The 22,937-nt window shown below is 42.3% G+C and overlaps 1 protein-coding gene across 5 annotated transcripts in view; it reads left to right on the forward strand.

The window, feature by feature from the left end:
- Positions 1 to 22,937, forward strand: part of rbm33a (RNA binding motif protein 33a) — a 195,552-nt gene that overhangs the window by 80,229 nt on the left and 92,386 nt on the right. For all 5 annotated transcript variants that reach the window (XM_078537080.1, XM_078537103.1, XM_078537087.1 and 2 more), the window contains 3 exons: positions 3,865 to 4,030; positions 17,260 to 17,444; positions 19,852 to 20,131. In XM_078537080.1, the coding sequence (XP_078393206.1) occupies positions 3,865 to 4,030; positions 17,260 to 17,444; positions 19,852 to 20,131 (631 nt within the window). The remainder of the gene's footprint in view (positions 1 to 3,864; positions 4,031 to 17,259; positions 17,445 to 19,851; positions 20,132 to 22,937) is intronic.

Below are 22,937 nucleotides of genomic sequence, written 5' to 3' on the forward strand. Positions count from 1 at the left end.
GCTAGGATTATAATCAACTTCAACCCATTTACCAATGGGAACAGTTCAATTCTACTTGCCTAGGCCACTCATGATGTTGAACAATTCTATCAAATAAGAACATAAGAGCTAGGAGCAGGAGTAGGCAATTCAGCCCCTCAAGCCTGGCCTGCCATTCAATACGATCATGGCTGATCTCATTTCGGCCTCAACTCCAATTTCCCTCTCCCCATAACCTTTCAACCCGTTAATAATTAAAAATCTGTCTGTCTCCTCAAATTTATTCAGTGTCCCGGCATCCATTGCACTCTGAGGTAGTGAATTCCACAGATTCACGACCCTTTGAGAAAAGTAATTCCTCCTCATCTCTGATTTAAATCTACTGCCCCTTAGCCTAAAACTATGGCCCCTCATTCTAGAATGCCCCACAAGGGGAAACATCCGCTCCACGTCTACTTTGTCTGTCCCCTTTGTCATCTTGTATACCTCAATTAGACCTTCCCTCATCCTTCTAAACTCTAACGAGTATAAGCCTAAGCTGCTTAATCTCTCCTCATAAGACAAGCCCCGCATCTCTGGAATCAATCTAGTGAACCTCCTCTGAACCGCCTCCAATGCAACTACATCCTTCCTCAAGTAAGGGGACCAAAACTGTGCACAGTACTCCAGGTGCGGTCTCACCAATGCCTTATACAGTTGCAACAACACTTCACTATTTTTATACACTATCCCTTTAGCAATAAATGCCAAAATTCCATTTGCCTTCCTTATTACCTGCTGTACCTGCATACTAGCTTTCAGCGATTCATACACGAGGACACCCAGATCCTTTTGCACTGAGGCATTCTGAAGTTTCTCTCCATTTAAATAATAAGCCGCCGTTTTATTCTTCTGACCAAAATGGATAACCTCACACTTATCCATGTTAAACTCCATCTGCCAAATTTTGGCCCATTCACCTAACCTGTCCATATCCATTTGTAATTTTCTTATTTCTTCATTGCAACTTATTTTCCCAACTATTTTGCTGTCATCTGCAAATTTAGCTATAGTACCTTCTTTCCCTGAATCCAAGTTATTAATATAGATTGTAAATAGTTGTCTTCTCTCAACTTTCTTTTCTCTAAGGAGAATGATCCCTGCTTCTCTAATCTCAACACATAGCTAAAAGCCCTCACCCCTGGAAACATTGTAAATATTTTCTGCACCCTTTCTAATGCCGCCACATCCTTTCGAAAATGTAGTGCCCAAAATTGGACCCAGGGTCCCACCTGAGGCTGAACCAGTGTTTTATAAAAGTTAATTAATTCTGTGCCTCGATTTATAAAGCTTGGTATCCTGTATGCCATTTTGAACACTTTTTCAACCTACCTTGCAACCTTCAATGATCTGTGCAAGCACACTCGAGGTTTCTCTGGTCCTGCACCCCGTTTAGAATTCTACCCTTTTTCTCTATTGCTGCTCTTCGTTCATCCTAACGAAATGCACCACTTTGCACTCCCCTGCATTGAGCTTCATCTGTCAGGTGTCCACCCATTCCACCAGCCTGCCTGTCTGCTTTTCAAGTTTATTACTATACTTCTGGCAGTTCACAATACTCCAAGTTTTGTGTCATCTGCAAATTTAATTTGCCTTCTACTATCCCAGTAATTGTGTGATTCATCATGAGGAGATGTTAACTAATTGTGGTAGTTAGCCTGTGATGGACCTAAACTTGAGATGACAAAAATTCCCAGTGGTTCCCAAAGCTTTCACCATAGGTCCACAGCCAGTTGTTCATGAGGCAGGTTTGGCAGGGTTTGAGTTGTGAGGACCAGAGAATAGGGAGGAGTTTACACGCCTGTGGGGCCCAACATTTTCTACAATGCTGGGAGCAGCAGCGACAACTTGTATTTTTACAGTGTCTTTAACATTGCGCATTTTACTTTGTGATGATTGGAAGCATTGCACAGACTGAATAGTGAGCAGATTGTTAGTGGATCAGATGCTCCTTGATGCAATGGTGATGGTAGTGACTGGGACATTATCTGTAAAATATGATACTGTGAGGATGACTATGTCAAGCTGTTGCTTGACTAGTCTTTGAGGCAGCACTCCCAATTTTGGCACTAGCCCCCAGATGTTAGTGAGGAGGACTTTGCAGGGTCAACAGGGCTGAGATTGCTGTTGTCGTTTCCGGTGCCTCGGTCGATGCCGGGTGGTCCCTCCGTTCCATCCTTTTTAGGTGACTTTGTAGCAGTTTGATAAAACTGAGTGCCTTTGAAATGTCAACCACATTGCTGTTTTCTGGAGTCGCATGTAAGGATGACATTAGGACTTTAATGAACCAGATGGGTTTTTACAGCAGTCGACAGTGGTTTCATGGGCATTATTAGACTCTTAATTCCAGATTTTTATTGGATTCGTGCCGTGGAGGGATTCTAACCCAGGTCCCCAGAGCATTATCTTGGGCCTCTGGATTACTAGCCCAGCGACAATACTACTACGCTATCGCCTCCCTAAGTGCAAGCCTCTGCTTGCAGTAACCACGACCTATTCACCAGTGAGATATTGTGATGCATTAAAACCACCCTACAGCTGGCAATTAGTGAGCTCGTGTTTCATGTACTTGTTAATGATTAATTTTGTCACTGTATTAATTACCATATTATGGGACAGAGCAGCGTTCTAGGATTTCTCCATCAGACTACACCTTTGATGTTTGGTTAATTCGTTCATTCAATATTACAAACATGTGAAATAGGAACAGAAGTAGGCCATTTGGCCCCTCGAGCCTGCTCCACCATTCAATAAAATCATGGCTGAACAGTTTGTTTCGAGCTCCACATTCCCATCTACCCCAGATAACCTTAGATTCTTTGATGTGGCATCTTATCAAATGCTTTCTGGAAATCTAAGTATAGTACGCCTACAGGCTCTCCTTTATCCACAGCACATGTTACTACTTCAAAGAACTCTAATAAATTAGTTAAACATGATTTCCCTTACATAAAATCATGCTGACTCTTCCTGATTACCTTGAGTTTTTCCATGTGCCCAGCGATAATCTCTTTAATGACAGACGTCATTCCCCACGACAGACGTCAAGCTAACTGGCCTACAGTTTCCTGTTTTCTGCCTCCCACCCTTCTTGAATATAGGGGTTATATGTACTGTGTTCATTCGTTTGAGTTTGCTTACTTGAATTATTGATATACCTTAGTTACCAGAGGGAAGCTGAAAGTTTAGGTACTTGGTAACTCTGAGACGTAGTTGTAAATCCTGAACCAGTTCTGTGTGGAATTGGACCTGTAGTGGGGCAAACAATTCATTGACCCCACTTTAATAAATCCATAAACCAGGCAAGAAACATTGATCGCCTTATTAATTATGTCCTTGATCAGATTAAACAGTCCTTAACTATTCCAACTGTACTCGTAGCTTAGATGCCTTAGGTATCTCTTTAGTTGCAGCTTGCTGCTTTTGCCCGAGTAGTAGAGAGACCGGTGTGGACTTATCAGTGTCTTGTACTGGCTTGTCACATGAATTTTGTGTCTTCTCATCTGACTCTACGTCCCAGAGTCTGATTAATTTGTGTACCACTGTTGCACACTGTGCTATTGGTACTGATGAGTTATCTAACAGCAAATTTCTATGCAAAACTATATCTCTGAATAGTTTAAAGTCAAATTTAACATTACCAATTTATGTATTCAGGTGTCATCCCTGGATCAACTGTAGCATCTTTACAAGAGTTGGAAAGTGTTGGGTTCACACCCCATTGCAGAAACTGGATGAATATTGTCCTTTCAGTGCAGAACAGAAAAATATTGTAGGCTTACTAAATAGTAAATATTGCAGTGCTTTTAATTACCTTAAAAATGTGATGCTTTTTTATATGTTTAGGTAGTGAAACAAATACAGGAAGAAGAAAGAAAAGAAGTCTCTGATGATGAAGATGATGATGATGAAGAGTCTGGAAGAATGCGTTTCAAAACTGAACGGAAGGAAGGAACTGTTATTAGGTTAACAGATGCAGCTAGAAAGAGGAGAAACATTCCAGACACCTTGGGTAAGTGACCAGCAGAAAACAAAATTTGCTGTATATCTGTGCATTACTCATCCTGTCAATAAGACAAAAATTATTTTTCCTTTGGTTTGACTCGACTTTTTCTATTCCTTTTCTTGAATGAGGCAACTTAAGCCAACCAACAGTTACATGGGAGGACACAGCATTCATAGATCTCACTGAGGTGGCCATTTAACATTCATCAGCCTGTTGGTATAGTGTTCACTGTATGGAATCTCACAATTGAGCTCTATTCTGTTCTCTCACACACACTCCAGCAAACATAAATGAGTAGATGCTGGAAATACTCAGCAGATCAGGCAGCATTTGTGGAGAGAAATAGAATTAATGTTTCAGGTCATTGACCCTTATCAGAGCTGAGGAATGATAGAATTCTTTTTCATGCATTATTTTGCATCACTGGCTAGGCTGGCATTTGTTGCTAATCCCTTGAGAAGGTGGTGGTGAGCCGCCGCCTTGAACTGCTGCAGTCCATGAGGTGTGGATAGATCCACAGCACTGTTCGGAAGGAAGTTCCAGGATTTTAACCCAGCGACAGTGAAGGAGTGGTGATTTCGTTCCAAGTTCATTGTTCCTATTGTATTTCTGTCTTTCCTTTGTTTTCATGAAGGGTTTTCGACCTGAAACATGAACTCTGTTTCTGTATGCATAGATGCTGCCTGACTTGCTAAGTATTTCCAGCGTTTTCTAGTTTCATTTTAGGTTTCCGGCATTTGCAGTATTTTGCCTTTGTATAAATAGATAGATGCCGGTTTGTGATAATCTAGCCAGCAAATTAGCCATGGGAAGCAGAGGTAAATTGTATACTCCTGCTGTACTAGCTAAAACTAATTAACTCAACAAGAACTTGAATGATCATTCAAAGTTAGTTTATAGTGGTATGAGGAAAATGGATGCTGAGCCATCGGAGGAGATATTGTGAGGGGTAACCAAACATTTGGTTATATGTGCCTTCAACGCAGGGCTTTAAAGAAGGAAAGGACATTTGCTAGGCTGAGATCTATTTGTCTAAAAACACAGCTACAGTTGATTATGTCAATAAAAGGAAGGTGGAAGGTTACACATGATGCAGTAGAGGAATAAAGAGTTTGTGGGGAATTCTAGGACTGGAGGAGGCTGTAGAAATAGAGTAAGACCATTAGGGTATTTAGAATGTACTTGAAATGTGAAGTATTGGGGTACTGGAATCAAACTTCGATTAGTGAGGGTAGGTGTACTTTACAAGTGGGACTTGGTGGAGAGCAGAGTTTGATTAGCAGAATTTTGGGAGTGCAGCTGATGGAGTAGAGGCAGCCAGCAAGAAGATCACTGCAGTAAATTGAATTTGGATGTGATATGGTTTATATGAGGGTTATTGTGGTAGATGGACTACAGCAAGACCAGAGGCAGCCATTGAAATGGACAGTCTTTGTGAGGTAAGTGGTATGTGGTCAGAAACTCGGCTAAATGTTAAATAGATTACCAAGGCTGCAACCAGTTTGGTTCAGCTTGAGACATTGGTTGGGCAGTGGATAGAGTTAATGATAAGGGAGCAGAGTTTGTCGAAGGGTTGAAGCTGGATGTTTTGATTTTGATAACATTTAACTATAGCTAGTGTAGACTCACCTAAAGTTAGATGTTGGATAAATAGCCTTGAGGCAGTGAAGATGGTTGAAGAAGAGTTGGAGTGTCATCATCACACCTGTGGATTCCTAATCTACAAATGATGTTGTCTGTGTAGATGATGCAATTTTGAGGGTTTCAGCGGAAGTAGCTGATGCAGGGACTGATTTGGGCAAGGTTACCAAGGTGGAAGTAGGCAGTCTTGGTGATGGAAAGGGTTTAAGGTGAGAGTCAGATAGGATGCCTTGGCAGCGAGCAATTTAGTTTGAGGCAGTAGCCAGGGAGAGGATTGGAATTGGTGGCTTGGGAATCAAGTTCATGGCAGAGAAATAAGACACTGACTTTGGTTTTCCTGGCATATTTCATTTGCCAAATTATTTGCCTATCTAATACAAAGAGTAAGAATGACTGCCTGGCATGTAACAGAACTGATTAGGTCACCTGGATGACATTAAAAATGAAACCTGCCCTTAGAAACTTGGATGTATTTTTTTGGGAATTCACCATTCTCCTGCTATGACTTTGATAGAAAAGACATAACTGGTCACTTTTCCGGAGGTTGCGCCAATCTTCTGCTGAGGTTATGGCATATTATTGGGAGAATTTCTGCAGAAATGATGGGTATCAGAATCTTTTGTCAAAAATGCCTGCAAAGGACATTGGTAAAGGAAGCCATTAAAATCATTCCTCCTCTACCGCCTTCAAACTCTGCTGATTGTTAGGGTTGTCCCTAAAACTAAGCATTATTTTTTCCTTGCTGCCAATTAAATCAAAGGTTTTCTAATTGTGAAAGAATCAAGAACAAGAAGGCACAGGTTTAAAGTAACTATCAAAAGAAGCAAAAGTGATATGAGGGGAAATGTTTCATTCAGTGAGTGATTAGGGTTTGGAATGCACTGCTTGAGGGTATACATAGAAACATACATGGAAAATAGGAGCAGGAATAGTCCATTCAGCCCTTTGAGCCTGCTCCGCCATTCATTATGATCATGGCTGATCATCCAACTCAATAGCCTGCTCTTGCTTTCTCCCCATATCCTTTGATCCCTTACGCCCCAAGAGCTATATCTAGCTCCTTGAAAACATACAATGTTTTGGCCTCAACTACTTTCTGTGGTAGCGAATTCCACAGGCTCACCACTCTCTGGGTGAAGAAATTTCTCCTCATCTCAGTCCTAAACGGTCTACCCCGTATCCTCAGACTGTGACCCCTGGTTCTGGACACCCCCACCATCGGGATCATCCTTCCTGCATCTACCCTGTTTAGTCCTGTTAGAATTTTATAGGTTTCTCTGAGATCCCCCTCATTCTTCTGAACTCTGGCTGATATAATCCTAACCGACTCAGTCTCTCCTCATGTCAGTCCCGCCATCCCAGGAATCAGTCAGGTAAACCTTCGCTGCACTCCCTCTATAGCAAGAACATCCTTCCTCAGATAAGGAGACCAAAACTGTGCACAGTTTTCCAGGTGTAGTCTCACCAAGGCCCTGTGTAATTGTAGCAAGACATCCCTGCTCCTGTACTTGAATCCTCTCCCTATGAAGGCCAACGTACCATTTGCCTTCTTTACCGCCTGCTGCACCTGCATGCTTACCTTCAGCAACTGGTGTACGAGGACACCAAGGTCTCGTTGCACATTCCCCCATCTCAATTTATAACCATTCAGATAATCTGCCTTCCTGTTTTTGCTTACCCCATTAAATTAAATTAAACATTTTGGAAGATACTTGATATCACATAACATCGATTACTCTAGGGCCCTTCTTCCCTGCTCCTCGTTGTTACAGAATATAGTTCTTACAAATGATGAACCACAAAATAAGACTTTAAAAACTATAAGCGATAAAAGTAGTAAATACTTACCCGACTCTCAGTACTCAAAGGATCACCTTGATCACCTCTGCTCTCCCAGCTCCTTTTCAACTCCTGGCTCCTCTCGCGCATCTCTTCAACTCCGGACTCCCCTCGCGCATCTCTTCAACTCCGGACTCCCCTCGCGCTCCTTTTCAACTCCGGACTCCCCTCGCGCTCCTTTTCAACTCCGGACTCCCCTCGCGCTCCTTTTCAACTCCGGACTCCCCTCGCGCTCCTTTTCAACTCCGGACTCCCCCCGCGCTCCTTTTCAACTCCGGACTCCCCCCGCGCTCCTTTTCAACTCCGGACTCCCCCCGCGCTCCTCTTCACCTCCGGACTCCCCCCGCGCTCCTCTTCACCTCCGGACTCCCCCCGCGCTCCTCTTCACCTCCGGACTCCCCCCGCGCTCCTCTTCACCTCCGGACTCCCCCCGCGCTCCTCTTCACCTCCGGACTCCCCCCGCGCTCCTCTTCACCTCCGGACTCCCCCCGCGCTCCTCTTCACCTCCGGACTCCCCCCGCGCTCCTCTTCACCTCCGGACTCCCCCCGCGCTCCTCTTCACCTCCGGACTCCCCCCGCGCTCCTCTTCACCTCCGGACTCCCCCCGCGCTCCTCTTCACCTCCGGACTCCCCCCGCGCTCCTCTTCACCTCCGGACTCCCCCCGCGCTCCTCTTCACCTCCGGACTCCCCCCGCGCTCCTCTTCACCTCCGGACTCCCCCCGCGCTCCTCTTCACCTCCGGACTCCCCCCGCGCTCCTCTTCACCTCCGGACTCCCCCCGCGCTCCTCTTCACCTCCGGACTCCCCCCGCGCTCCTCTTCACCTCCGGACTCCCCCCGCGCTCCTCTTCACCTCCGGACTCCCCCCGCGCTCCTCTTCACCTCCGGACTCCCCCCGCGCTCCTCTTCACCTCCGGACTCCCCCCGCGCTCCTCTTCACCTCCGGACTCCCCCCGCGCTCCTCTTCACCTCCGGACTCCCCCCGCGCTCCTCTTCACCTCCGGACTCCCCCCGCGCTCCTCTTCACCTCCGGACTCCTCTCCCACCTCTCGTATGGTGGAGGCATGTTCAATTTGAAGCATTCAAAAGGAAACTAGACTGTTACCTGAAAAGGAAGAATATGCAGGGTTATGGAGAGAAGGCGGGGGAACGAGTTGCTCATTCAAAGAGCCAGTGCAGACACAATGGACCAGTTGGCGGCCACCTGCGCTGTAACAATTCCGTTTATCTAGCTCATCCCTCTCCAAATGCCGTTGTCCTACCTGAGGACTGTTTTCGTTATTAATTGTTTTTTCGGAGAAGATGTACTTCCTAACTTCTGTCCTATAGCCTCTTAACAATTTGAAACCCATGTCCCCTTGCCATGTATTTGTGGTTTAACTTTTAGTTTTAAAATTTCCTATTTTATGACAAGTAGCGTATTTATCTCACTAAATCTGAACTGCAGTTAGTTGATTGACTTCATCTTTGACACTGATCATGGTTAATGTATGCATTTGTCTCAAAAACTACTGTCTGATTATATTCACCCCTGAAAGGTATTTATCATTGCACTTTTATCCACTTGTCTTTTTCTGCCAATTTTGTCACATTTCCTTCTCTCCGTTCCCCTCTTTCCTAAAAACATTGACTCCTTGATAGAACAGTTCATTGAGTAACAGATGTCCAGATGGTCATTATTCATGTGTGAGCCTCATCACTTAATTCAGCAGGATTTGTCTGGTAGACCAGGGATCAAAACTGGGGCCTTCCTGGTTTGTATGACATAGCCATTCATTGGATACGTTTGCTGACCCAACAGGGAAACCGTTGCTGGCTTTGTTACATATTAGAAATGGGGAATGTTTGAAGATTGAGAGCATATCCAGGACCGGAACACACACAAGAATTGAAATGTCAACCAAAATTAATTTTTCAAATGTAAAAAAAAAATTTTTATTGGTTAGTGAGTTAGGCCAGCATTTATTGCCCATCCCTAATTGCCCTTGAGAAGGCGGCGGTGAGCTGTCGTCTTGAACCGCTGCAGTCCACGTGGTGTAGGTACAACGACAGTGCTATTAGGAAAGGTAGTTCCAGGATTTTGACCCAGTGACAGTCAGTGTTGAGGGGAACTGCAAGGTGGAGGTATTCCCATGTGCCTGCTGCCCTTGTCCTCCCAGATGTAGCAGTCGTGGGTTTGAAAGGTGCTGTCTAAGGAGCCTTTGTGAATTTCTGCAGTGCATCTTGATGGTACACACTGCTGCCACTGTGTGTTGGTAGTGGAGGGAGTGAATGTTTGTGGATGGCGTGCCAATCAGGTTGGGCTGCTTTGTCCTGGGTGGTGTCAAGCTTCTTGAGTGTTGTGGGAGCTGCACTTATTCAGGTAAGTGGAGAATGCTTTATCACACTCCTGACTTGTGCCTTGAAGATGGTGGACACCTCTGGAGTTCAGCCCTTTTGTCCATGTTTGAACCAAGGCTGTAGTGAGGACAGGAGCTGAGTGGCCCTGACGGAACCCAAACTGAGTGTCAGTGAGCAGTTTATTGCTAAGCAAGTGCCGCTTGGGTAGCACTGTCGATGACCCCTTCCATCACTCAAACATTCACCCCCTCCACCACCGATGCACAATAGCAGCAGTGTGTACCATCTACAAGACGCACTGCAGGAATTCACCAAGGCTCCTTAGACAGCACCTTCCAAACCCGCGACTGCTACCATCTAGAAGGACAAGGGCATCAGATTGATGGGAACACCACCACCTGGAAGTTCCCCTCCAAGTCACTCACGATCCTGACTTGGAAATGTATCGCCGTTCCTTCACTGTCGCTGGGTCGAAATCCTGGAACTCCCTTCCGACAGCACTGTGGGTGTACCTACACCACATGGACTGCAGTGGTTCAAGAAGGCAGCTCACCACCACTTTCTCAAGGGCAACTAAGGATGGGCAATAAATGCTGGCCCAGCCAGTGAAGCCCACATCCCGTGAACGAATAATAATAAAAAAAATCACTTTACTGATGATCGGGAGTAGACTGATGGGGTGGTAATTGGTCGGGTTGGATTTGTCCTGCTGTTTGTGTACAGGACATACCTGGGCAATTTTCCACATTTCAGGGTAGATGCCAGTGTTGTAGCTGTACTGGAACAGCTTGGCTAGAGGCGTGGCACATTCTGGAGCACGTCTTCACTATTTCTGGAATATTGTCAGGGCCCATAGCCTTTGCAGTATCCAATGCCTTCAGCCGTTTCTTGATATCACGTGGAGTGAATCAAATTGGCTGAAGATTGGCATCTGTGATGCTGGGGACCTGCAGAGGAGGCCAAGATGGATCATTCGCTTGGCACTTGTGGCTGAAGATTGTAGCAAATCCTTCAGCTTTATCTTCTGCACTGATGTGCTGGGCTCCCCCACCACTGAGGATGGGGATATTTGTAGAGTCTCCTCCTCCAGTGAGTTGTTTAATTGCTCCACCACCATTCACAACTGGATGTGGCAGGACTGCTGAGCTTAGATCAGACCCGTTCGTTGTGGAATTGGTTAGCTCTGTCTGCTTATACGGGTTGATGTGTGAGTAGTACTGTGTTGTAGCTTCATCGGGTTGGCACCTCATTTTTAGGTAAGCATGTTGCTGCTCCTTGCATGCCTTCCTGCACTCTTCATTGAACAAGGGTTGATCCCCTGGCTTGGTGGTAATGGTAGAGTGGGGGATATGCCAGGCCATGAGGTTAGAGATTGTGGTTGAGTACAATTCTGCTGCTGCTGATGGCCCACTGCACCTCATGGTTGCCCAGTCTTGAGTTGCTAGACCTGTTTGAAATCTATCTCAATTACCATGGTGGTAATGCCACACAACACGATGGAGGGTATCCTCAATGTGAAGACAGGACTTTGTCTCCACAAGGATTGTGCAGTGATTACTCCTCCTAGCGGCAGGCAGGTTGGTGAGGATGAGGACAAGTATGTTTTTCCCTCTTGTTGGTTTCTTCACCACCTGCTGCAGACCCAATCTAGCAGTTATGTCCTTTAGGACTCATCCAGCTATGTCTGTAGTGGTTCTGGCGAGCCACTCTTGGTGATGGACATTGAAGTCCCTTATCCGGAGTGTATTCTGCACCCTTACCCTCAGTGCTTCCTCCAAGTGGTGTTCAACATGAAGGAGTACTAATTCATCAGCTGAGAGTACATAGTTTGACCTGATGCCATGAGATTTCATGGGGTCCGGAGTTGATGTTAAGGACTCCCAGGGTAACTCCCTCCTGGATGTATGCCATTGTGCCACCACCTCTGCTGATAAGTGATAATGGTGTCTGGGACATGATCTGCAAGGCATGATTCCGAGCGTATGACTATGTCAGGTTGTTACATGACTAGTCTATGAGACAGCTCTCCCAATTTTGACACAAGACCAAGATGTTAGTAAGGAGGATTTTACAAGGTCAACAGAGATATTGTCGTTTCTGGTCTTTTGGTTGATGCCAGGTGGTCTTTTGGTTGATGCCAGGTGGTCCATCCAGGTGATGCCTGGCTTCATTCGTTTTTGACTTGTTTTTACCGGGCATTTCAGAGGGCATGTAAGAGTCAACCACAGTGACATGTAGGCAAGACCAGGTAAGGACGGCAGATTTCCCTCTGTAAAGGGAGCCAGATGGATTATTAAGGCAATCGATATAGTTTCATGGTCATTCATCAGACTTTTAACTCCAGATATTTTATTGAATTTTCCTATCTGCCATGGTGGGATTTAAACCCGGGTCCCCAGAGCATTACTCTGGGCCTTTGGATTATTAGTTCAGTGACAATGCCAGTAGATTACCCTTATATATTTGTTTGAAAGTACAACATTTTGTCGAGTGGGATCCATGACTGTGTAATGTAAAGGGGCCTGAAATTATTGGGAATTGGCTTTAATTACTCTTTGTTGCTACTCTATTTGAAATTATATATGTTCTATTTCTTTGGAAATCACGTTAGAATTCTTGAAGGGAGTTCATGGACTTGGCCATACCAAGGCAGAGGTGTTGACAAATAGATAAATCTGTTTTAGGCTGATTGGTACAGTTATACGGGGAACTGTTTTGAATTCCCCGCTGCTTGATTATTTTTATGCCATTCCAGCTTTATGTTGCTGAAAGCAATGCACAGCCTGAGGCTGCAAATGACACCTCACTCAATACACTTTGTTGTATTGTGAATGGCAATGTGGAAAATTGCTTTTATTTCTCTGTCTCCCATCAAGAATTGAAGATGGAAAAAATGTCCTTTTGCTCTCAGAGCAGAAGAAATGACTCCTGTTCCTCCTTGAAATGAAAAAAACTGCCGTTCTATTTAACGAACTGTACTCTGCTTTATTTGGATCTCAAAGCAAATTGGAACATTATTCATTTCAAGCCTTTGTTGTTCTATAAAAAGATTTTGAGCTGTTTTGCACACATTTATGCCTTGCAACAACAATGAGAGGAATGACTGCAATCTATTATTTTTAATTAGTATTTTTTGCATTGCAATGGTAGCAAATTTTGAAAGTTTGAGGATTTTTGTAGAGGACAGTAAATGAACAGGTTAAAAAGCAGAAAAATCGATAAACACTTAGACAAAGAACAGAACTCTGCAGCCGCTCTCAACTGGAATCTTGAGGCAGTTGAAAAAGCATTTAAAGGGCAATTGACATTTCAGTTCAAGTTGCAAATGTAATCTCCACTTTGTCAGATTTTGCTGACCTAAAGTGACAGCTTATTTCTATTGGATGAAAGCATTCTTGCCAACTGATTAGAGTTGTCGTGTGAAACCATTTTATTATTGGCTATACTGAAATTAATCTCGACATCTAAGAATGCACGAGTAACGTCTGTAATTGCTGATTCACTGTATTGCCAAAATATGAAAAATGTTCTTTGCATATTTGAAATAAGCCTTTTTTTGAAGGTTATTGTAATCTCAATGTTTTGTCAGTTAAAGAGGAGTGATTGTTGATGTGAAAAATGTCTTATATCTAAAGTTGGTACTTTAACTGCTTTGATTGTTTGAATAGATTTTTCCAAATAATTCATTGCTTTAATGGAAACATGACCAAAATCTGAAATGTTCTGCAGTATTAAAGAGCTGGTTTTGCTTCCATTATAGTTGAACAAGATTCCAAATATAATCTTTGGGAAAATATGCAGAATTTAGTCTTTAATTGGGTGTCAACCCTGACTGAGAGAGAGCGCACTGTCATGATGCAGTATGTTGAGTTCAGGACCCATTGCAGAGATTTGATGTTTGGTGCTGTCTTTTCGCCAAGTGTTAAACCACTCAGGTGGGCATAAAATATTCTGTCATGTCATTTGACAAGAACTTGGATTTTTCCTGGTGTCCTAGCCAATAGTTATCCTTCAACCAACATCAGTGAAACAGATTATCTTGCCATTCATCTCATTGCTGTTTGGTAGTGCAAATTTGTCCAGTTGATTGGCTTGTGTTCTACATCGCAACTGTGGCACATCCCAAAACACTCTTGCGAAAGGTTGTGAAATACATGCAAATTATTTCTGCATTTCTTCATTGATCTTAAATATTCTTGAAGTGCTCAGCAACATGTCTGCTTCCTTTGCCATTGCTCTTGTAGAATGTGAAGCACAGAACACATTGGCCTTTTGTACAGGGCTGTGCATTTGTGAGCATAGGTTTCTAGAAGACCACTGATTATGCAGTTTGCCAAGACTGCCTATGACCATTTCCTTGAAATTCCACCCCATCAGGAGAGTTCCCATTGTGTCCCAGCCAATATTTATACAACAGACAGCAACACTTCTTTCAAAATAAAAAATCTACCATTTTATCTCATTGCTGTTTGTGGGGCATGGCTGTGGACAAAGTGACCGCCATAATTGTCTGCATTGCAACAGTGATTGAGCTGCACAAGTACTTATTTGACTCTTGAAGTGTTTTGGGGTGGATGGCCTGTGGTCGTAAAAGATACCATATATTTACAAGTCCTTTTCTTGGTGTGAAGTTTGGGGAGTGCTATATGAAACATGGATCTCTGGAAGATGGTTGGATAGCTAATGAAGTGAACAACACATTTCGTCTTCTGCTAAAGCTCAAACTTAGATGTTCTATAAGCTCAACATTACCTTCTTGCTTTGAGTTATTGGTATAAACCAACGATATTTTGTTTTATCTACTTGTAATTACATTGGTATGGTTAGATGAAATAGGATGGGAGGAGGCTTATGTGGAGCATAAGCACAAGCATAGACCACGCAACCCAATCCTATTTCTGTGCTGTAAATACTATGCAAGCATCTCTGCTCAGTGGTGCTCAGGGATTATTAGATTAGGCTTCCCCAAGGTAAATATGCATACCAGGCATTGGTTTGAGAAAGTTGTTTCACTGCTGATAAATTGCTACATTCCCTGTAAATGGCAGTGTAAAATGGGTCAAAATCCTGGAACTCCCTTCATAACAGCACTGTGGGTGTACCCTACACCACTTGGACTGCAGGGGTTCAAGAAGGCGACCCACCAACACCACCACCACAAGGGCAATTGGGGATGGGCAATTTATGCAGGTCTTATAAGCAACACTCATATAAACATACAAATTCGGAGTAAGAGTAGGCTATTCGGCTCCTCAAGCCTGCTCTGCTATTCAATAATATCATGGCTGATCTGATTGTGACTTCAACTCCACTTTCCTTTCTACCCCCGTACCCTTTGACTCCCTTGTCAATCAAGAATCTATCTAATTCAGCCTTAAAAATATTCAATGACCCTACCTCCAATGCTCTCTTCCCATGAAATAATAGATAAAAACATTTGAATTGGAAAGATCTTTGATGCAAATCCTTTTGTTGATATGCCTCTAAACTCCCTGTATGGAATTGATTATTTTTGTTGGCTATTTGAAGATGAGCTATTTTTGAGTGCATTTGTGATCCAGATCTGTCGCACAGATGCACTGGTGCATGGATTCAAGTAATCCAAGAGTTTGGAACAAATTGGGTGTGTTTCACTTGGTTGTGAGTAGTGTTTTCCAGATGATTTGGTCTCTGGTGCACCTTTTGCCAAACCACCAATATAGCCTCACAACTGTTCTTCTGAAGATTGTTTGGGCAGCGGGTGCCCCATCTGTGTACCATTACCTTAGTTGAAGAACAAATCGTTAAGAAAATATTTGAATCCTGAATCCATGCAGTTATTGCATAAAGCCACAAGTATCAGTTCAATTTAACAGAGATTGTGAATTCTGAGTGTGGTTGTTCATGCACTTTTCAGTACATTGGGTCAGACATACAAAATAAGCTTGAATCAACATAATATTAAGCAGTACTTGCCATACAGATCTCTTTCAGAAATCATGTTTACTTTGTTCAAAGTATCTGCACAATCTTTGTACATCTGGATGGATAGTGCTTGTCATTAATGATAAGGCCTACTTAGAAATTTAAATTGGCAATCCACTGGGTCTTCTGGTCTCCATTAATCTAAACCTATCAGCTTGAGCAATAAGAGATTAAGATTTAAGCAGAGCAATTTTAGGAATTAAAGCTTGTAAATGCGTTTTTAAGCTCACAAATATCCTGCTAAAGGTAAGTTGTTTTCCACATTATGTTGACATAGTACAGATTTACAATTAAGCTTTCACATATCAACTGATGCAGGAGCGACTTGCGAGTATAGGCAGACGTTGAGTATCCAGAGATGGTGGCCTCCTGCCATGTGTTGTAAATGATGGATAAGTTGAAGGACTTCACAGATCACATCGACAACACCATAGAGGTGGCCAGGCTCAGTGGTAGTAACCTTGCCTCTGAGTCAGAGTCTCCCACTCCAGAGACTTGTGCGCATAATGTGGATTACCACTTAACTGGGTAGCAGTAGAATACTGAAAATCTGTTGTCCTTATTTTGTATGCGACTCCAGAGCCACAGCAATGTGGTTGAGTCATAAGTGTCTTCTGGAATGGCCTAGCAAGCAGAGATGGCTGGAAATGCTCACTGGGTTATACAGCATCTGAGGATAGAAGAAGGTGAGGAGAAACTGGGGAGATGCAGTAACCAAATTATGAGTTATAGGACTGGAACCAAGACAGCGTTATCATGGACAAGAAACACAGTGGTGAAATAATGGAAAAGTTAGTGGCCAAAATTCTTCAGAGCAGTTAGGGAATGAAGGAGGGATAGTGTAGTCAAATGAAATGTCATTGGCTTCTAATCTGTTCGCACCAACAAAGTAGCTCTGGCAATTTTCAGAAAATACTGCAGATCCTGGAAATCTGAGACCAAATCAGAGAATGCTAGAATCACTCAAGAAGTTGTGCAGCATCTGTTGATGGAGGCAAATGAACTTTACATTTCAGGCCTCTGACCCTTCATTGAAAGTGGTGTTTGTTTGGTTCTTTGTCACATTTGTTGCACACAATCTAAACCCTCCATCTCAAATGAAGATCTTTACTCGATCCTGCATTGAGCAAACACCCATGTTTATTGAATGTTTAACTGGCAAATAGGTGTTCATTATATACAGTCTAAATTGTATACACACTCAAACAATACTAGACTGAAAAAGCAGATTGTTCTGCCCATCCAGTCTGCATTGGTGCTTTTCTCCAAAATCCTTTTAGTTCAATCCTACCTGCTTGCTTCTCTGTAGACCCTTTAATTACAATGGTTCTCAGAATCTATCATTTTAGTCAGTTGGTAGTGTTCTCACTTTGAAGTAGAAAAGAATTCTTTGTACCATTGATTTAATTGATAATTTAGTAGTGTAACCAAGCAATATTTGTATCACTTCAGAACTTTCTGATGAGGCTAAGGCAGCATTGCGTGAGTTTGAGGAGACGGAACGCCAACGGAAACAGGGAAAAAGAGGGCGAAGAGGAGGGTCTTCAGCTAATTTTCCTTTTTGTGATCAAAGGAGAGATGGTGGTAGGAGGAGAGACCAACGACCACCCTTGATGCAAGTGCCTCCATCATTGCAGGTAACTATCTGATATTTTTAACTTGTATTTTTGTTTTCTTCATTAGAAATTGTTTTGTTAATTTAATCGTTAAGCATGTGGAGGTTGACAGTGTTGAGGAGTAGCCAGTGATTGCATCCAGCCCGTCTGTTCAAGTGCAGTCAGGTAATTTGTCTCTCTTCATTACCTGTTTGGACATGATTTCTGTACCTTGTGGAGTCTATAGTGTTCTGTGTGTTTTCTACAGATTTCCTGTGCTGCTTATCTGTTATTTCTCATTTTTATGAAACCTGGAGATTTATTATTGCACACTGATGTCTAAATTTAATGAAAAACAACTGAAGGCAATCAAAAAAATCTAGAAAACAAGAGAAAGAAAAAAAAGTCTGGATCTGGACATTATTGTAATTGTCCAAATGAAAAGCTAATGTAACTCTGAAATCATATCGATGCCTACCTTCTACTGCAAGATGTTGTAATAATGCAGATAAAACTTAGAATATCTACCTATTTCAGGATCTTTATTTTTTGATGTGCTTAGAATATTGCCAGTTTTTAAAAATAAGCATCAGCTGCGAATGTATTGATTTATTGTGCCTTTCTGTAAATCAAACTCTCTGTATGTTTGTGTTTTACTTGTGTAACATCATTGTCAAGAAAACTTGGACATTGTACCTCTTTGCAAAGAATGTGTGAATGTTGAATTCATGTGCAGTTTTTGAATATATATTTATTTGCCAGTATTCTAATCCTGCATATGATACAAAGATTGGTGGCATTTCAAGTAGCCTAGACACAAGCATAAAAGTACAAATGCATTAATAGTTTGTGAGTGATTGAAACTCTGGCAGATGAATTTTAATTAAGTCAGTGCAAGGTCCAAAAAAGACAGATCTGTGTCTGAACTAAATGGTGAAATACTAGTAACAATGGAGATCCAAAGATTTTTAGGCATCCAATGTGCACATATCATTGAAATGTGGTAGTCGGGTACAAAAAATAATCAAGCAGGCTAATAGAAAGTAGTGTTTATAATTAGAGAGCTAGATTATAAAGGGAGGAAGTTCTGCTACAGTTATACAGAACACTGATAGACCGCTTCTGGAGAATGTGTACATTTCTGGGCACCACACCTTTGAAAGCATTTATTTGCCTCAGGAAATGTACAGTACAGATTCATCATCAGTTACCAGGGCTCCAAGGATTAGTTTATGAGGAGTGATTACATTAACTTTTTTGTATTCCCTGGAATATAGAAGGTTAAGGAGATTTTGAGATGAATTCATTGGGTAGATGGAACAAACTTTTTCTGCTAGTAATGGGCACAGCCTTAAAATGAGAGACAGGCCATTCAGGAGGGATGTCAGGAAACACTTCATCTTACAAAGGATGGTAGCAGTGTGGAAATTTGTGCCACAGTAAACATTAGATGTTAGTTCAATTGATGTTTAAAATCTGAGATTGATTGATTTTTGCTAAACAAGGATATTGATATGGAAAAGGATACCCTGGTGAAGCTACAACACTTGAATGCCAAACAGTGGAGGCAACATGCAGTAGACAGAGCCACGCGATCCCATAACCATTTGATCAGACCTAAACTCTGCAGTCCTGCCACATTCAGTTGTGAATGGTGGTGAACAATTAAACAACTAACAGGAACAGGAGAATCCACATAAATCCCCATCCTCAATGATGGGGGAGCCCAACATATTGTGCAAAAGACAAGACTGAAGCATTTGCAGCAACCTTCAGCCAGAAGTGCCAAGTGAATGATCTATCTTGGCCTGCTCATGAGGTCCCCAGCATCACAGATGCCAGTCTTCAGCCATTTGTTTATGTAATATGAAGAAACAGCTGAAGGCACTGGATATTGCCAAGGCTATGGGTTCTGACAACATTCCAGCAATAGACTTGTCCTCCAGAACTCGCTGTGACCCTAGCCAAACTGTTCTAGTACAGCATTGGCATCTACCTGACAATGTGGAAAATTGACCAAGTGTGTCCTGTCCACAAAAAGCAGGACAAATCCAATGAGCTGCTCTAATGAGCTGCTGTTTGTGTTGCAATCAAAAACATTCAAATGAACAATTAAACTAAAATTATACCATGTGCAGGAATGCATGAGTGATTTAAAATTCTCTCAAATTGCTTATGAATGATATATTTAATGTTTAGATCAAGGAAATAACATAAACAAACTAGATCATTATTACAGGGGTAAATCTAGCCTCCATTCACATATATTGAGTTGCATTAGCAAAGCCTTCAAGAAGTTTTGTTGATTTAAGTGCTCGGGTTTTTTCCTTAATATTTGAATTGCAATAAAATACTTGGCATAATGCAAAATTACATTTTTATTGAACAAAAAGGTCTTGCCTTGGCTTTTTGGATGGTGGAGAAGCTAAGATGAACTTTTTTTCCCCAGAATCCTCGTACGACAATGAATCCTTCAGAGCATCAACCTGGTAGAGGTAATTTACAACAGCGACGACAACCACCGCCTCTTCTGGTACCCCAGCGACATCCTTCTACATCTCAAATGTCCAGTTGTGCTCCACAGCAACCAGAACAGCAGCAACAGCAGGAGCAGCAGAACTCAGAAACCGCATCTATTGGTATAAATTCAACAGTAATCCCAGCACAGCAACCAAAGAACATTCATATAAACCCTCATTTCCGAGGTCCAGTGGTTACACCTGTGCAAGGTTAGAACTGCAAAAGTTTGTGTAAATTCAGCTTTCTGAGAGAAAATCACCTCCCTTTTATGTGGGTATGTTTCCTCATATCCTGTCCTGAAGGCAGAAACTTGTTCAGTGGTGCATTGTGTGAACACCAGGGTTCTCAGCATCACTTTGCCAAAGTGACCTCTCATGTTTAAGCCTAGGCATGAAATGTTCAGGGGCATTTCTTCGTGGGTGGTATTTGAGCAAGCTCCTGTCTTCAACTAGCATAACATCATTTTCTAATGAAGTCAAATGATGTCAGGAACAAAAATTTTAGCTGTTCTTCCCCCATGATAGACTGGAAACACTTAAAGCTGTTGGTTGTGATTCTCCGTTGTTAAACCTGAGATTAGCCAGACTGTCAAAGACTGGCTGACAAATTTACAAACTCTGCCATTGGGGAGACTGGGTACCATTTTAATTGCTGTTTAATTAAAATGTGTTGGAAAGATTTAGGAATGAGAACTTCTGCAAAAATCAAATTTAATTTTAAAACAAAATATGTATTTCATTATATTAAATTTTTACCCTGTTTCTCTTACCCATCACAGCAATAGACCTTTCCAAATTAGTTGGACTGTAAGTGTGGAAAGAATGCCACAAAAACAGGGTCTAAGAAAAATTATAATTATTTTTGTCTTAGGCTTAATTATGCTCTTTATATACTGTTTACATTAGCAGAATTTTAAAAAAGAATAAATGGATCTTTATGGGAGGTTTGTTTCCAACATACACAATTTTTACTGCTGCTTAAAAGTTTCAGCTTTATTTCTGTTCTATTAATCGATTCACTCCAAAAGTGGGGCAGTCAAATAATTTTACTTTTGCTTGAGCATCACCTCTGTACTCTGAGAAATTATTGACTCTGATTCCCATACAGCTTTGTAGTTCCACTGTAATTTAAAGTATTAATATTTCCACCTAAACCTTAACAGACAGTGATGTTAGCTGAAATTATTCCTGTTTTTCCTTTTGGAACTAATACCTAACCTAAAAGTAAATCCTTTCAACCTAAATGAGAGTAATTCTCACAAATATTCAAAGCTTTTGTCGTCCAAGGCTGAAATCTTTTATATGCAACTTAAATTTGGATCCAGTTGATTTTGCTCCCCTTGCATCAGTGATCTGCTAAACTGATGCCATGAATTGATTTCTGATCATGCTACTTCAATTAATCAGCTTTTGTCTTCAATGAAACAGATGATATCACAGTAAGGAGCACCATCATTTTGCAGCAAGTATTTCAGATATCTGTTGAGGAATTTTACTTTCCGCATCAAGGTTATAATGCCATACCCATTAGGATTTACGATTCAAAATGAATCCACATCTCAAATGTCTAGTTGTGCTCCACAGCAGCCAGAACAGCAGGAGCAGCAAAACTCAGAAACCGCTTCTATTGGTATAAATTCAACAGTAATCCCAGCACAGCAACCAAAGAACATTCATAGAAACTAGGAGCAGGAGTAGGCCATTCGGCCCATCGAGCCTGCTCTGCCATTCAGTGTGATCATGGCTGATTCTCTATCTCAACTCCATATTCCCAATTTTTGTCCTTGATGCCCCTTATATCCAAAAAATTATCAACTTCTCGAATATGCTCAGTGACCCGGCATCTACAGCCTTTTGTGGGAGAAAATTCCACAGGCTGACTGCCCTTAAAAGTGGAGAAATTGTTCCTCATCTCAGTCCTAAATGGCCTGCCCCGTATCCTGAGACTGTGGCCCCTGGTTGTAGACTCCCCAACCAGGGGAAACACCCTCCCTGCAGCTGGCCTGTCTAGCCCTGTTAGAATTTTATACGTTTCAATCAGAACCCCTCTCATTCTTCTAAACTCTAGTAAATACAGACCCAGTCGAACCAATCTTTCCTCATACAACAGTCCTGCCATCCCCGGTATCAGCATAGTGAACCTTCGCTGCACTCCCTCTAAGGCAAATATATCCTTTCTTAGGTAGGGAGACCAAAACTGCACGCAATACTCCAGGGGTGGCCTCACCAATGCTCTGTATAACTGCAGTAAGACATCCCTGTTTCTGAACTCAAATCCTCTTGCAATGAAGGCTAACATACCATTTGCCTTCCTAATTGCTTGCTTCACCTGCCTATTTACTTTCATTGACTGGTGCACAAGGACACCCAGATCCCTTTGTGCAACCGCATTTCCCAATATATCACCATTTAAATAATACTCTGCCTTTCTGTTTTTCCACACTGAAGCGTCTAACTTCACATTTATCCACGTTATACTGCAGCTGCCATGTGTTTGCCCACACACACAACTTGTCTAAATCACCCTGTCACCTCCTTGCATCCTCCTCACTGCTCTCAACCCTGCCCAGTTTTGTGTCGTCAGCAAACTTGGAAATATTGCATTTGGTTTCCTCATCCAAGTCATTTATATACACTGTGAATAGCTGGGGCCCAAGCATTGATCCCTGCGGTACACCACTAGTCACCTCCTGCCACCCGGAAAAAGACCCATTTATTCCCACACTCTCTCTGGCCTGTCAACCAATTCTCAATCCATACCAGTATATTACATCCAATGCCATGTGCTTTAATTTTGCCCACTAGCCTCTTATGTGGGACCTTATCAAAAGTCATCTTGAAATCCAAATACACCATATCCACTGGTTCTCCCTTATCTATTCTACTAGTTACATCCTCAAAAAATCTGCAGTAGATTAGTTAAGCATGATTTCCCTTTCATGAACCCATGCTGATTTTGCCTAATCCCGTTAATGCTTTCTAAGTGTCCTGTTACCATGCCTTTTATAATAGACTA

Source organism: Cetorhinus maximus, chromosome 3 (assembly GCF_964194155.1).
Source record: "Cetorhinus maximus chromosome 3, sCetMax3.hap1.1, whole genome shotgun sequence".
Classification (NCBI taxonomy): domain Eukaryota; kingdom Metazoa; phylum Chordata; class Chondrichthyes; order Lamniformes; family Cetorhinidae; genus Cetorhinus; species Cetorhinus maximus.